General features: G+C 46.9%; 1 protein-coding gene across 1 annotated transcript; it reads right to left on the bottom strand.

The window, feature by feature from the left end:
• Positions 1-435: 435 nt before the first annotated feature.
• efemp2a (EGF containing fibulin extracellular matrix protein 2a) lies at positions 436-15,623 on the bottom strand. Its single transcript, XM_029119433.2, has 12 exons — positions 15,447-15,623; positions 14,822-15,100; positions 9,774-10,002; positions 9,202-9,250; positions 8,574-8,801; positions 8,089-8,211; positions 7,667-7,783; positions 4,537-4,656; positions 3,999-4,118; positions 3,648-3,774; positions 2,559-2,754; positions 436-1,308 (listed from the first exon to the last, which is right to left on the bottom strand). Exons 3-12 carry the CDS (start codon positions 9,861-9,863, stop codon positions 1,147-1,149), a joined length of 1,332 nt encoding a protein of 443 aa, XP_028975266.1. The 5' UTR covers positions 9,864-10,002; positions 14,822-15,100; positions 15,447-15,623; the 3' UTR covers positions 436-1,146.
• Between the last annotated feature and the right edge of the window lie 619 nt (positions 15,624-16,242).

The following is a 16,242-nucleotide window of genomic DNA, read 5'->3' as shown; positions in this document are numbered from 1 at the left end:
TGTGGGACCTGAGAAGAATAACTAACAAAGCAATATTTCTTTAGTCACCCAGGGGAGATGGTTAAATCTGTGTTAAATCAGTAAACCACTGCAGAGCAGATTGTCTCGTTATGAGCAAAATATGAAGGCTAATGAGTCTTAAGTTAATATTGACCCAAATAAGAAAGTTGATTTATCTGGAGAAACCTCCTGCCCTCTCTTTGTTCTATTGATCTCCATTTCATTTTCTCTGTGGTTATTAACAACCAACCACCTGGGAAAAGACAGACCACAACTGAACCGAGGGGGGGGGTGGGTATTTCCATCTAGAAAGGTCAGTAGGTCTGGGACACAGCCGCACACTGAGGCAAGAACGAGGGCAGGATTGTACAGACAGAACAGAGGACCAGGACAGAAATGTGTGACATGGTGAAATAATAGGAACAAAGAGCAACGCAGGATTAAAATGTTATCGTTTTATTTTGTGTCAGCTTCTTGGTAAAAACAAAATTGGTAACGTGACAAAACTACAAAGGGTGAAGGGTGACTGAGTGAGAGCTTGTGTACTAGACTTACGCATGACATAGTCAGGGCATAAACACCAGAGGAAAAGGGTGGATGTGGTGGTTGAATCTGAGTGGTTATTGGGTGGTGTCCACGGACGGTAAGACAAGAATGTCACAAACGCAGCATGAAAACAAATGAGTGAGAATGAGTCTGTTCAGAGCGAGAGATTTACAGAGTGTGGACGAAGAGGATGATACGAAATCTGTTTTTTCTCCTCTATGTTTTCAATGAGATGGTGTTAACACAATGTCAAGGCTTTATGTAAAGGGTTGGTTACATTTCTATAATTAATCTAACTATTCAGCTTGAAGGTCCAGGAAAATGGAAAGTGGGCCATTAACAGAACAGGCATGTGCAGTGTGTGGCCTGGGAAAAAGATTTAACTTTGCAGCACAGATGTTTATCGGTAATAAAAATAAAATAAATCAGTAAAAAGCTATTGAAGTATTCAAATATTTGTACATTTCTCCTCAGCTTCATCCAGAGGTTTGTGATATGACACAGAGCTGAGATGAAAGGCGCTAAGAAAGGTGTGACATCCCACTACAGCATCTGACTGGTCTGTTTCTGTCCCTCCCCCTCCTCCAAGTCTCCTCCCATCTAGAAGGCATAGGGACCCACGTAGATGGACAGCCGCAGGGCGGCGCTGGTCGGGTAGCTGGGCAGCGGGTTGACCGACACCATCTCCAGGTCTAGTATGTACTCCTGGGGTCCCGTCACAGCCCGCGATAAAACCAGCATTGCACTGACGTTGTTGATTTGCTGTGGGAGACGAGGCAGACAGATGATATAGACAGACGAGGCAGACAGACGAGGCAGACAGACGAGGTAGACAGACGAGGCAGACAGACGAGGCAGACAGACGAGGCAGACAGACGAGGTAGACAGACGAGGCAGACAGACGAGGTAGACAGACGAGGTAGACAGACGAGGCAGACAGACGAGGTAGACAGACGAGGTAGACAGTAAGAAATGTTGTGAAAAAGTCTTTTTATGACGCAAGGTTAATTTTTTTGGACTAATTTCATAATTTCAAACATTTCTAGACCTCTTCCCAAGAACCTTTCACTAGCACATACCGTTCAAAAGTTTGGGGTCACTTAGAAATATCCTTGTTTTCAAAAGAAAAGCAAATTTTAGTAGTCTGAGATATGTATTTTTTTTTTGCAACTCTGCCTAGAAGGCCAACATCCTGGAGTCACCTCTTCACTGTTCAAATTGAGACTGGATTATTAAAATAATTAACGTGGATTAGCAAACACAAAATGACATAGGAGCACAGGACTGATGATTGCTGAGAATGAGCCTCTCTGAAATGTCTCCAGAAAAATGTAAGAGACCACTGCACCTTATTCTTTCCTTTTCCAAAAAGTTGAAAAGGAAAGTTTTGAGTGAGGAACAGAAGTGTTCAATTTGCAGTGGTCTCTTAATTTTAACCCTTCTGTTCCTCACTCAAAACCTTCCTTTTCCACTTTTTTGGAAAGGAAAGAAAAATGTGCAGTGGTCTTTTAATTATGTTCGGAGGTGTCTACTCTGTATTTCTGATAAATTTGATGTTATTTTAATGGGCAAAACATTTGCTTTTCTTTCAAAAACAAGGAAATGTGACCCCAAACTTACGGTAGTGTATATGATATATAGCGGTAGCTATGTTTCCCAATCCTGGTCCCGGGGACCCTAAGGGGGACAAGTTTTAGTTTTTGCCCCCAGCACTCACACACCTGTTTCAAATGTTGCCCTACCACTTACACACTTGATTGGTGTAATCGACCCATCATCAAGCCTTAAAACTGAATCAGGTGTGTGAGTGCTGGGGGCGAAAACTAAAACGTGTCCCCCTTCGGGTCCCCGGGACCAGGATTGGGAAGCACTGGGATAGAGTGACAGGGAGAGAGAGCGACGGGTGATGTCCTTATAATTTCTCTAGTCTACTGTCATGTATTCAAGAGGTGGATGAGAGGAAGGCCGAGGACGGAGCGACAGAAGCGCTGTGTTGCCGCGGCATGACTCACCCTGATGTAAAAGTCTCCGTTGTCGTCTCCCGACCGGATGCGGAAAGTGTTATAAGCACCGGGGTACACACTGGTGGCCTGGATCTGGAAGATGTCGGAGGGGACGGAGCGCTCGGACGTGATGCTCATATAGCGGTGAACAATGGAGTAGGGCAGGTCTCGGCAGGCCGACTCGGTCGCGGGACAAACACAGCGGCTGGAGACACGGACGAGAAAAGGAGCGGGTCTTAGTTCCCCCGGAGAGAGATGAGTGGTGTCACGTTCTCCGTGTGAATCACGACTTCCTCGTGAACTAGATGCCCTTTGATTCGGTCAAAATCTCAATGTTTGACGGTCATCTCCGAATAGGACCTTTTCATTACGTGGTCAGTCATATCCAAGTAAAAATGGTGGTTCCACATTCGACCACTAGGGGGTTCTGTTGCATTACAGAGGAGTAGGGTGGTATGTCCTCAACTCAAGACAGACACTATAGCTTTGAACAGTGTCCATTTCCCTGAGTGTTTCTCTAAAATGTTTCTTCATGTGGCCAAAACACACTGACCGAAATGAAACCCTATCCACACCTGTTATCAATTTAACACTTGTTTCAGTCTTAGGGTGTTCTAATTGTACTGGAACGGGTTCAGCTGAAAAATTGTCACAGAATTGGACAGAGGTATGGAAGAACTAACTGGACCATAGGAATCTCTGGAATAATGTGAGCTATGCACTATGCAGAGGTTGATGATATGTTTGAGGTTTGTGCCCAGGGCATAGTTTGATAATAGGGAAAAGATGTGCGTGCGTGTGTGTGTGTGTGTGGGAGAGAGAGATCTTGTTTATACTATTCATGTGGAAGACCAGAAGTCCCCAACGAGATAGGTTTTAGATGTATGTATTAGGGATATGTTTAGGCTTAGGTTTAGGTTAAGTTAAGACACACAGGCTTTTTCCCTGGTTCAGGACATTTCTAAATGTATTTTTAGGAGGTTAAGGGTTACGGTAGGGGTCAGGTTTAGGCCCACAAGTAAGATGACTGAGGTTAAGTTGAGGGTTGGAGGTTCATGAAAAGTGTTTGTATGAAATAACTCATCAGTGTCCACTCACTTGTCAGACACTTGGACGTAGGGGTCCTGGCAGCGGTTGGTAAACACACACTGATAGGCACCATGGATATTTACACACATCTGTCCTTCAGTACACTGGTGCTCCCCTGTCTCACATTCGTTTATATCTGAGGAGGACAGAGTGGAGAGGAAGTGCGACAGACAGAGAAAGAAGGGGAGATTAAGAGAAACTAAAGTCAACTGCGCGAGAATGACACAGAAAAGATTTGAGATAACAAATGTTAAAATACAATGAGACAGAATCATAAAGGTACAGAATCCACTGGGCACATGGTCGACCGCGAACAGGGACAACGTGAGGACACGCCGGGTCATGTGATGGGGGGGTTACCCTGGCACAGTCTGGTGCCCAGCAGCTGGTAGCCACCCGGACACTGACAGGAGAACTTCCCGGGCTCGTTGACACACTGGAACTGGCACAGATAACTGGTGTAGCTGCACTCGTCTATATCTGAAGAACACAGGAGAAAGGAACAGAGGGATCATGGCTGTTCCTACCAACATACACGGACTGTTGTCAGGGATGGAATGAAAGAGATGGGTTTCTTTTCACGTCCTGGTGCTGCTACTTTACTGACATTGTAGAAATAGACAAACTGATGGACAGAGAGACAGACAGACGGAGAGACGGGCAGACAGAGAGACAGGCAGACAGAGAGACAGGCAGACTGACGCACAGAGAGACTGACAGAGATACAGACTGATGGACAGAGACACAGACCGAGAGACAGAGAGACAGACTGATGCACAGAGAGACAGGCAGAGACACAGACTGACGGACAGAGAGACAGACAGACGGACGGACAGAGAGACAGACAGGCGGACAGAGAGACAGACAGGCGGACAGAGAGACAGACGTGTCCCCTCACCGTTGCAGGCAAAGCCGTCAGGCCCCAGCTCATAGCCCTGGTCGCAGCGACAGAGGAAGGTCCCATAGGTGTTATAGCACCTCTGTTGACAGGGGGCCCCCATGTCACACTCATTCACATCTGGAGAGGCAGACAGAGGGGCGGGGGGACCATGTCAGTGTCTTTCTACAGACCAGGCTACATAGTGGGATTCACTGTGACCTCTCAACTCACACTGAGAGGGGCCACTGCAACCTTTTGCCGTGTGTGTGTGTAAACAATAATGTATTACACGTGTGTGTGTGTGTAAACAATAGAGTATTACACGTGTGTGTGTGTGTGTGTATACAATAGAGTATTACATGTGTGTGTGTGTATACAATAGAGTATTACACGTGTGTGTGTGTGTGTGTGTGTGTATACAATAGAGTATTACATGTGTGTGTGTGTGTAAACAATAGAGTATTACACGTGTGTGTGTGTGTATACAATAGAGTATTACATGTGTGTGTGTGTGTATACAATAGAGTATTACACGTGTGTGTGTGTGTAAACAATAGAGCATTACACGTGTGTGTGTGTGTGTATACAATAGAGTATTACATGTGTGTGTGTGTATACAATAGAGTATTACACGTGTGTGTGTATACAATAGAGTATTACATGTGTGTGTGTATACAATAGAGTATTACACGTGTGTGTGTGTGTGTATACAATAGAGTATTACACGTGTGTGTGTGTGTATACAATAGAGTATTACATGTGTGTGTGTGTGTGTATACAATAGAGTATTACATGTGTGTGTGTATATAATAGAGTATTACACGTGTGTGTGTGTATACAATAGAGTATTACACGTGTGTGTGTGTGTATACAATAGAGTATTACATGTGTGTGTGTATACAATAGAGTATTACACGTGTGTGTGTGTGTGTGTATACAATAGAGTATTACACGTGTGTGTGTGTGTGTGTATACAATAGAGTATTACATGTGTGTGTGTGTGTGTATACAATAGAGTATTACACGTGTGTGTGTAAACAATAGAGTATTACACGTGTGTGTGTGTGTGTGTATACAATAGAGTATTACATGTGTGTGTGTATATAATAGAGTATTACACGTGTGTGTGTGTGTGTATACAATAGAGTATTACACGTGTGTGTGTATACAATAGAGTATTACATGTGTGTGTGTATACAATAGAGTATTACATGTGTGTGTGTGTATACAATAGAGTATTACACGTGTGTGTGTAAACAATAGAGTATTACACGTGTGTGTGTGTGTGTGTGTATACAATAGAGTATTACATGTGTGTGTGTGTATACAATAGAGTATTACATGTGTGTGTGTATACAATAGAGTATTACACGTGTGTGTGTGTGTATACAATAGAGTATTACACGTGTGTGTGCACACAATAGAGTATTACGTGTGTGTGTATACAATAGAGTATTACGTGTGTGTGTATACAATAGAGTATTACACGTGTGTGTGTATACAATAGTATTACACGTGTGTGTGTATACAGTAGAGTATTACACATGCATGTGTGTATATAATAGAGTATTACACATGTGTGTGTATACAATAGAGTATTACACATGCATGTGTGTATATAATAGAGTATTACACATGCATGTGCGTATATAATAGAGTATTACACATGTGTGTGTATACAATAGAGTATTACATGTGTGTGTGTGTATACAATAGAGTATTACACGTGTGTGTGTAAACAATAGAGTATTACACGTGTGTGTGTGTGTATACAATAGAGTATTACATGTGTGTGTGTGTATACAATAGAGTATTACACGTGTGTGTGTGTATACAATAGAGTATTACACGTGTGTGTGTGTGTATACAATAGAGTATTACACGTGTGTGTGCACACAATAGAGTATTACATGTGTGTGTATACAATAGAGTATTACGTGTGTGTGTATACAATAGAGTATTACACGTGTGTGTGTATACAATAGTATTACACATGTGTGTGTATACAGTAGAGTATTACACATGCATGTGTGTATATAATAGAGTATTACACATGTGTGTGTATACAATAGAGTATTACACATGCATGTGTGTATATAATAGAGTATTACACATGCATGTGCGTATATAATAGAGTATTACACATGTGTGTGTATACAATAGAGTATTACATATGTGTGTGTATACAATAGAGTATTACACATGTGTGTGTATATAATAGAGTATTACACATGTGTGTGTGTATACAATAGAGTATTACACATGTGTGTGTGTATACAATAGAGTATTACACGTGTGTGTGTATATAATAGAGTATTACACGTGTGTGTATACAATAGAGTATTACACGTGTGTGTGTGTATATAATAGAGTATTACACATGTGTGTGTATATAATAGAGTTCTACACGTGTGTGTGTGTGTATACAATAGAGTATTACACGTGTGTGTGTGTATACAATAGAGTATTACACATGTGTGTGTATACAATAGAGTATTACACATGTGTGTGTATATAATAGAGTATTACACGTGTGTGTGTGTATACAATAGAGTATTACACATGTGTGTGTGTATACAATAGAGTATTACACGTGTGTGTGTGTGTATACAATAGAGTATTACACATGTGTGTGTGTATACAATAGAGTATTACACGTGTGTGTGTGTATACAATAGAGTATCACACGTGTGTGTGTGTATACAATAGAGTTCTACACGTGTGTGTGTGTGAATACAATAGAGTATTTAACGTGTGTGTGTGTATACAATAGAGTATTACACATGTGTGTGTATACAATAGAGTATTACACATGTGTGTGTATATAATAGAGTATTACACGTGTGTGTGTGTATACAATAGAGTATTAAACATGTGTGTGTGTATACAATAGAGTATTACACGTGTGTGTGTGTATACAATAGAGTATTACACATGTGTGTGTGTATACAATAGAGTATTACACGTGTGTGTGTGTATACAATAGAGTATCACACGTGTGTGTGTGTATACAATAGAGTATTACACATGTGTGTGTGTGTATAATAGAGTATTACACGTGCATGTGTGTGTGTGTATACAATAGAGTACTACACGTGTGTGTGTGTATACAATAGAGTATTAGAGTGTATTTCTGACCACGCCTTACCGATACAGGAGCGGTTGTTGCTGGCCAATTGGAAGCCTGGTTCACACTGACAGGAGAAGGAGCCGGGGACGTTGACACAGCGGTGCTGGCAGTAGCGGTACCGGCACTCGTCGATGTCTGACGGCACAGAGCCGACGGCAGCATCAGAAACAGACCCGCGGGGCGACAAGGACAAGGATGTCACCGACGTAGTCCCACAGGCAGAACAGATCCAAATGACTCGGCACGGGTCTCATGACTCGGCACCAAGTCTACAGTGCTTCACCATGACACCAAGAGCCTTCAGAACATTCCCGAAATATCCCACTTCATTCACGGGGTTAAGAACACGCCGATGGTTGGCCGTGTCGGTTCAAGGCCATAACAAAGGTGTGATGAACCATCAGCGGTTCCCAGGCGGTGGGGGGGGGGGGGGGTCTTACCGATGCACTCGGTGCCAACCTTGCGGTACCCATCCGGACACTGGCAGGTGAAGGTTCCCGGCGTGTTGATGCAATGCTGGCTGGGCTGGCAGTCGTGCTCATTTCTCTCACACTCGTTGACGTCTGCGCGCGGCGTGGGGAACATGACACACAAAATGGTGAGTGGACGCAGTGAATACGGTACAAACAGCTGAGAACCAAGATGCCACACATGGTCAGGTCGTCACTGACGTTTTGGTGCTTTCCCTGTCAACACCCCCCCCCCCCAGCAGAACAACAGGATGAGCACAGATTTCCGTCCCATAAAACTAAGGCCAGCTGTCTGCATGGGAAATGTACACAGTCCCACCATCCACTTCTGTGGACACACACACACACACACACACACACACACCTGCTGCAGCCACCTGTCCCCACATCACTCAGCAGTCATCCAGACCCCGCCCCCTCGCCCCCCCCATCTCACCCCCTGAGTAGGTACTCACCCACACAGCTGTCCCCCTGCGGCTCATACCCCAGGGTGCACGGGTTGAACGGCTCCCGGGGGGTGTTCTCCAGGCCGGGGCCCGGCTGGCTGGGGCCCGGCTGGCTGGGGGGGTCGGGGGCTGGGATGACCGAGGCGGAGCGGGGGAGGCACAGGTAGCCGCCGTAGTGGTTGAAACACTTCATCTCCCCCTTACAGGCCTCGGGGATGGTCTCACACTCATTGATGTCTGGTGGGAGAGCGGGTGAGGCGGTGAGGTTGAGGCAGTGAGGCGATGAGGGTGAGGCAATGAGGGTGAGGTGGTGAGGTTGAGGCAGTGAGGCAATGAGGGTGAGGCGATGAGGCAGTGACGGTGAGGCATTGAGGGTAAGGTGGTGAGGTTGAGGCAGTGAGGCCATGTTGGTGAGGCGGAGAGGGTGAGGCGTTGAGGTTGAGGCGGTGAGGAAATGAGGGTGAGGCGATGAGGCAGTGACGGTGAGGCATTGAGGGTAAGGTGGTGAGGTTGAGGCAGTGAGGCCATGTTGGTGAGGCGGAGAGGTTGAGGCGGTGAGGCAATGAGGGTGAGGCGATGACAGTGAGGGGGTGAGGGGGTGAGGGTGAAGGGTTGAGGGGGGAGTCGGAGCCTTTACCTCTGCAGTGCTGAGTCAGTGGATCCCATTGATACCCATCTGTGCATTCCTACAGACGACCAGGAAAGAGACACTTGGGTACCGTCAAAATGACCATTCAGTCAGAGCCTTTACATGGTTCCACTGTTGCTAAGAAATGACAGCACATGCAGTAGTCATGGGAACGGAAAAACGGGCAGGGTGGCGGGGGCAGAAGAAGAGAGCGGAGGTCTACAGGAAAGAGGGGATCAGTCATTGGGAATGAAACGGGTCAGATCCGAACTGGACGCCGGTCTGAAAACTCTGGAACCAAAATGTTCCCCTCCTCCCAGTTCCATCCTCCCCTTGAGCCCCTCTAATCTGCAATTTGATGCTCGGCTCCCCTCAAAGAATACGTAGAAGGGCAGGATAAAACAAGGGGAATGAGGGCCTTTTCACAACTGTGTTCCCCTCTCTTGTTGCCTTCAGAAAACCCGTTTGAGGAGAAGGTGGGCGGGGAGGGGCCTCAGGCTTTCTCGTCCAACGGGTTTTCAGAATGACCGGGGGGGGGGGCGGGGATAAACATTAAGAGAGGGCCGTGGCTCCGCCCTTACCGTGTAGGTGTCACTTTCTGTAGGTGGCTGTGACACAGAACTGTGGAGGAACACACACGCACACAGAATTGATACACACACACCCCGCATGCTCGCACACTGACTGGCGGACGGGACACACACGTGAACACGCACGCACGCACGCACACGCACGCGCCGGTCAGCTGGGGCAAAAACAACTCCGTTCAGAATCAGTTGAGCTGGTGGCCTCGGAAGTGCTCCGTGGGATCTGGGGAGAGAGAGAGGGAGACAGTGAAGAGGAGGGGAGGCAGGGAGCCGAGAGAGAAGTGAGAGAACGAGGGGAGAGAGTTAGACCGCAGAAGACTCATTAGAACAGTTCAATTAAATTCATCCCGTTCATGAACAAATTACATCACTGTGGATGTGTTAACTCTTTTCTGAAGCCTCGTTCAGAGCGAGTTGACTCAAACGAGTCCACTCAGACCTCAGTAACTATTTGCTAATCTTTCCCATGAATCCCTGCCAGCATGACAGAGGGGAAGTTGTCCACTGCTGTGAGAAGGTAAATATAATGACGTCCTCTGGACATCAGCTGAAAATAACAAAGTCAGCAGCACGGAAATACTCCCACGTTAGCTCTCCACACACAGACAACACTGTGTTTCCCCAGACAGGTCCACTAGAACTGGGAACGCACACACGCACAAACACACAACACACACACAACACACACGCACAACACACACACGCCCTCTAGTACTGTACATCAGGGTGAACCACTAAACACAGCAAGGCCTGTAGTGGTCAATACATCTCAGGGTATTTTCTGTCAATTTCAAGAAAAGACATTTTCCCAGACACCGGCAGCTACGCCACAGCGCCCATGATTGTCTTTCTCTTAGTCTGGCCTCATTCATCATCACTGCTGGTGTGTAATTCACCCCAAGTACTCTGAAGGAGCTGGAGGAGCATGCAGATAAAGGCTTTGTCCCAGGGCCCAACCTTCCTCCATGGACTGTCCTTGTCTGTCTGTCCCCCCGTGATCAGTAATCAACTATGAACCGTCTTTGTAAAGTTCATCAAATTTGCCCCGACCCCCCCTGGAAACAAAAACCTGAGATAGTTTTGGAACCCCTCCATGTGTTTGACAACCCTGAATTATCCCCAGTACCTAGACAAATTCCTCCAGGGCACCCACCGAATGTAACAATAATAAAACATTTCTGAGCAACTGTTGTTCAAGCTGAAAACCCTCAGTCCAGACAAAATATATAGAGGAAAGTTATAATCATTGCTTTCCTTGTGTGTGTACATACAGACTGTGTGTGTGTGTGTGTGTGTGTGTGTACATACAGACTGTGTGTGTGTGTGTGTGTGTACATACAGACTGTGTGTGTGTGTGTGTGTGTGTGTGTACATACAGACTGTGTGTGTGTGTGTGGCAACATCACAGGCCGTGCCTCATGTAGGGTTAGCAGGCTGACCTCAGAGGCCGTGCGGTGAACTGTTCTGTTTATTCCCTGGGAGAAACATGGAGTGGCGTGCTGAGCAACACGTCGTCGATAACTGTCTGCCGCCCCGCCCCAGGCTTACAGGTGTGAGGGCTTCATTTGATCACACTGCTGCAGAGCAACTGTCCCATAACACAGGACGGTTTGAACAGAGTTCATTGGAGGGTGAAAAGAGAAAAGGCTCTGATGTTTTTAATGTCCACCATCCCTTACAAAAAAAATGAATCAACTTGTGCAGTAATGTCCACCTAGTATAATCCACAAAATTAACATCTGCTGTTTCTACCAGATCTTCCAATTTTCCTTCTCTCAAAAACTGGCTCAAGTTGAGATCCTAAACCTCTCACCTAACCTTTGCTCTTGGGTAAAAAAAACAAAAGCAAAAGTTGCACTGGTCCTCTGGCCACACAATGTAAACAGAATAGCTGAGCCAAAACCTTCACAAAATCTATTTTTATTTAATAATTAAAGGCTATGCCTTACATCACCTTAAACACATCCCATACAGAACTCTACAAGCTGTGTTCATCAGCTGTTATCATCCAGATGAACCTGCAAGACCACACAGCCTTGGACTCAGCACCAAGAATGTCCCAGTCCGCTTTGGACTCAGCACCAAGAATGTCCCAGTCCGCTTTGGACTCAGCACCAAGAATGTCCCAGTCCGCTTTGGACTCAGCACCAAGAATGTCCCAATCCGCTTTGGACTCAGCACCAAGAATGTCCCAGTCCGCTTTGGACTCAGCACCAAGAATGTCCTAGTCCGCCTCGGCACAGCACCGGGAACGTCCCAGTCCACCTCGGCACAGCACCGGGAACGTCCTAGTCCGCCTCGGCACAGCACCGGGAACGTCCCAGTCCACCTCGGCACAGCACCGGGAACGTCCCAGTCCACCTCGGCACAGCACCGGGAACGTCCTAGTCCGCCTCGGCACAGCACCGGGAACGTCCTAGTCCGCCTCGGCACAGCACCGGGAACGTCCCAGTCCGCCTCGGCACAGCACCGGGAACGTCCCAGTCCGCCTCGGCACAGCACCGGGAACGTCCCAGTCCGCCTCGGCACAGCACCGGGAACGTCCCAGTCCATCTCGCACTGTGGTCACCTCACAGCCGGGGGAATAAATCTGACCAGAAACCACTCTACAACAAAAACAACAGCCAGTAGAGAGTCCAGTTGTCCAGTCACCACCCGGGGCAGTAGGAGCAGTACGGCGTGGGCCGATTCAGCCAACCAGCAGACACCAAGTGCCGGTTAGAGCTCCGGAATGCCGGTGGTAAGGATGTGGGCAGCAGTTCATGGCGGGGATGCCCTGTCATTCCCGTGCTTCCCACAGCATCAGGTTCTGGGAAAGCCCCCCCAATGGTTCATGGAAGACAGCTGCTGCCAACCCTAAAATCTAGGTCCCTGAGTGGGGGGGGGGGGTGAGCCAGTATAGCAATAATCAACGGGTCGACCACAGTTTTTTCCAAATTCAGCAATTCTGGCAACATGTTGGTGAAAAAATGTATAACTTCCTTGGGGGCTGCGAAGATGGGAATTGTACTTGTTAATACATGGTGGATGATGAAGAGGGCAGTTAGTCTGGTGGTGGATGATGAAGAGGGCAGTTAGTCTGGGGGTGGATGATGAAGAGGGCAGTTAGTCTGGGGGTGGATGATGAAGAGGGCAGTTAGTCTGGGGGTGGATGATGAAGAGGGCAGTTAGTCTGGTTGTGGATGATGAAGAGGGCAGTTAGTCTGGTGGTGGATAAAGAAGAGGGCAGTTAGTCTGGGGGTGGATCATGAATAGGGCAGTTAGTCTGGTGGTGGAGAATGAAGAGGGCAGTTAGTCTGGGGGTGGATGATGAAGAGGGCAGTTAGTCTGGTGGTGGATGATGAAGAGGGCATTTAGTCTGGTGGTGGATGATGAAGAGGGCAGTTAGTCTGGTGGTGGATGATGAAGAGGGCAGTTAGTCTGGTGGTGGATGATGAAGAGGGCAGTTAGTCTGGTGGTGGATGATGAAGAGGGCAGTTAGTCTGGTGGTGGATGATGAAGAGGGCAGGTAGTCAGGTGGTGGATGGCAAAGAGGGCAGGGAGCATCATCCATGCATAATGAGTCTGGCCCAATGAGACACATTTCAGCAGTACATATAGGAAAACAAAAAGGGCCAAATGCCTTTTTCCTGATATCCACTGAGGCTCTTTCACAGCACAGCTTGCAGTTGCTCAACACAGTGTGACAAGGCAAACCCAAGCAACTTTCCCTCCAACCTAAATTAACTCTGTCTGTACCTTAATTCTTCCACTGCTTTACTGTTCAGCACATACCTCAGTCAGGGACTGTTTTTGTTGAGGTGGTTTGTGGTGATGTCACCCACGCATGGCGGCTGCAAGGAGTTTGGGTGGCCAGACAAATGAACATGTTCATTAATTAAAATCTTCAAATTAATTCCCATTTCCCATCAGCATAGGAATATTTGACCGCTGGAGAAGCGGTTCTAAGAAAGGTCCTAGATCTGGAAACGAGGTGAGGGGCACAGGGTCCGAGGACAGCGGGATCCCTTGGGGATCAACACTGACTCTCTTGCCCCAAATGTTAGCAATGAAATATACATAAACAAAGTGATATGAGAGGTCGTCTGTATGAAGATAGTACTCCCATGTCCAGTGATATCATTTGTGTGTATTTCTGCCTTTAACAGGGACAACAATGCCCCCAAACTGTTGTTAAATCAGAAACATTTTCCAGTCCCCCAATTGAATGAATTCTTTGCACAGATGTTATGTTCAAGGGAAAAGTTGACAGGCGGGGTTGAAGTTGGAATTAGGGGTAGTGTTGGGCATTAAGTTAAGTTTCGGCATAAATGTTAGGTTAATGTTAGGATAAAGTTGTTGTTTTTTTAAAATCACTATTAGTGTTGGCCAAGTAAACGTGTGTGTGTGTGTGTGTTGGGGGGGGGGGGTATAAATGAATATACCTATATTATGTGTAATGAGCCACTGCAAAGCACCTGTCTGGTTTTAAGTATCAGGCTGATTGGATCACACTGTGGCCATATGTTGATGTGTGTCAGCTCCACCACACACTGAAGTCTGTGTGTAACCCGCAAAAACAGCCCCCACACTCAGAGGCTTCGTCTGACCACGTCCTGGAGGCATGTCCAAGAGTTTGGTTTACTGGGAAATATTATTAATAGGCCGTGTCATTGTGACACAAAATACTTGAGAAACAGTTTTGCAATACATTTCCATTTACAAGTACACCTCTGACACATGCTTTGTCCCTGGCTCCCTCCCGTACCTCCTTTCTGTCACACACACACACACACACACAGGCCTTGCCACCTCAGCTACAGTGAGGATTTAACTGTAGCCGTGGAGTTTGAGAGGAAAGCCACAGTCTGGCTGAGACGTGTACAACCCGTCTGGGGAGCAGGAGGACGCTAAGAGCCGCTACCCACTTCTCTTTGTGACATAATATTTTGTCAGTTGCTCTCTCTCTCTCTCACTCTCAATCACATACACACACATGCTCCCACCGATCTCTCTCGAGCCCAGGCACACACAGTCACATTGAAACTGGTAAATTCACTCACAGACAAGCCTTGCTTTTTTTCGCGAAAAAAAAAAGCCGTAATCTTTCCGGATCCTCTTCTTCCCGTAATCCTCAGGATCCTCTTCTTCCCGTAATCCTCAGGTCCCTAGTTTGAGTCCCTGTTGCTCCGTGTCTCGTGTGCTGTCGTAGTCCCCTGGCAGAGGGAGTCCCTGGGGTGCTGTGGGTCTGGAGAGTCTCGCGGTCGCCCGGTCAGTCCAGCTCCTGCCTGTATGGCCCTGAGAGTGTGAGCGTGGGGAACGACGGCCGGAGCAGCTGAGTGCTTTGCATGGGAGGGAGAAAGAGAAGGAGAGAGGAAGAGAGGAGAGAAGGACAGCCCATTTCTACCCCCCCTCTGGCCCCCTGCACCGCCACCCTCCAACCCCCACCCCCCCCCCCCCGCCCTGACCCCCCAGGATGCAAATTCCTGGTCTGCGGCCCAAATTCCGAATCTGTCCAAGTCGCAGGCGGAACAACCACTTGCATAGATTCACACACACACACACACTCCCCCCTTTCCCCCCGTGCCCCCACTCGCCGGTCACACAATGCACCTGGTTTCATTTAAAATCGCCCCCCCACAGCTCGCCAGCCCGCCCCCAATCTACAGCCCATCCATTTATCCTTACCTCCCCTATCTTCTCCTTGTTCTGTAAAGTTTCCCTCGCTCACGTACAATCTCAGACAGATATTTATAGCTTGGGAGAGAAGTTGGAGGAATGTGGACAAAAGTTTTAGCAAAGGAGAGCAGAGGGAGAGACGCAAGCCTTCTTGGAAAAGTAGTTAGCTTTCCTAACTACCGGTAAATATTTAAACTAGAGGTCCTTTCAGGATGATATACAGACGGACATGTTTATATATAGAAGCATGGAAATAGTCACCCCTGAAGTAATGGTCATTTTTTTCTTTGAGGGTTTTTTATTTTTTACTACAGTACTACCACTATGGTAATACACACTCCTGACGATTACATGCTCTATTCCACAACCGTAATCAGAAAAATAAATCACTTTAAACCCTAGTTATAATTTCAAAATATTACCAAGCATTTGCCACCAGTTCCTAGTGGACACGGACCAGTTGTCATTATCGTTACACCTACCTAGTCATGGTTGGTTTTGGGGGGGTCGACAGCTGTCATCACAAGCGTAGGCATCAGGGTCTGAAATCACTACTACCCCCCCCCCCCCCCAGTCCTGACAAATTGCAGCCCACCCCTTTCTGTGTCTAGCCCCCCTCCTTACACATATTTATTCATAATATTTGTCGTTAACCATCATCCCAGCTAGGATGTTTCAAACACTTCCTTGGTACGCTAAGACTAAAATATTGAAATGTAAGGGCCCCTGCCACTCCCTGCTGTTATTGTAGCACTTCGGAAATTACCTTTCTAATATACTATATATAAGCACACACAAACACCTC

This window comes from Esox lucius, chromosome 4 (genome assembly GCF_011004845.1).
Source record: "Esox lucius isolate fEsoLuc1 chromosome 4, fEsoLuc1.pri, whole genome shotgun sequence".
Taxonomy (NCBI): domain Eukaryota; kingdom Metazoa; phylum Chordata; class Actinopteri; order Esociformes; family Esocidae; genus Esox; species Esox lucius.
Note: the sequence above shows the minus strand (reverse complement) of the source record. Positions and strands in the feature narration are given on the sequence as shown.

Excerpts from the sequence above, each read along its gene's own strand:
- efemp2a (XM_029119433.2), bottom strand. The coding sequence starts at position 9,863 with ATGCGGGGTGTGTGTGTATCAATTCTGTGTGCGTGTGTGTTCCTCCAC. Across the intron at positions 8,802-9,201 it reads ACTGACTCAGCACTGCAGAG|ACATCAATGAGTGTGAGACC; the intron begins GTAAAGGCTCCG and ends CTCTCCCACCAG. Across the intron at positions 1,309-2,558 it reads ACGGAGACTTTTACATCAGG|CAAATCAACAACGTCAGTGC; the intron begins GTGAGTCATGCC and ends CGTCTCCCACAG.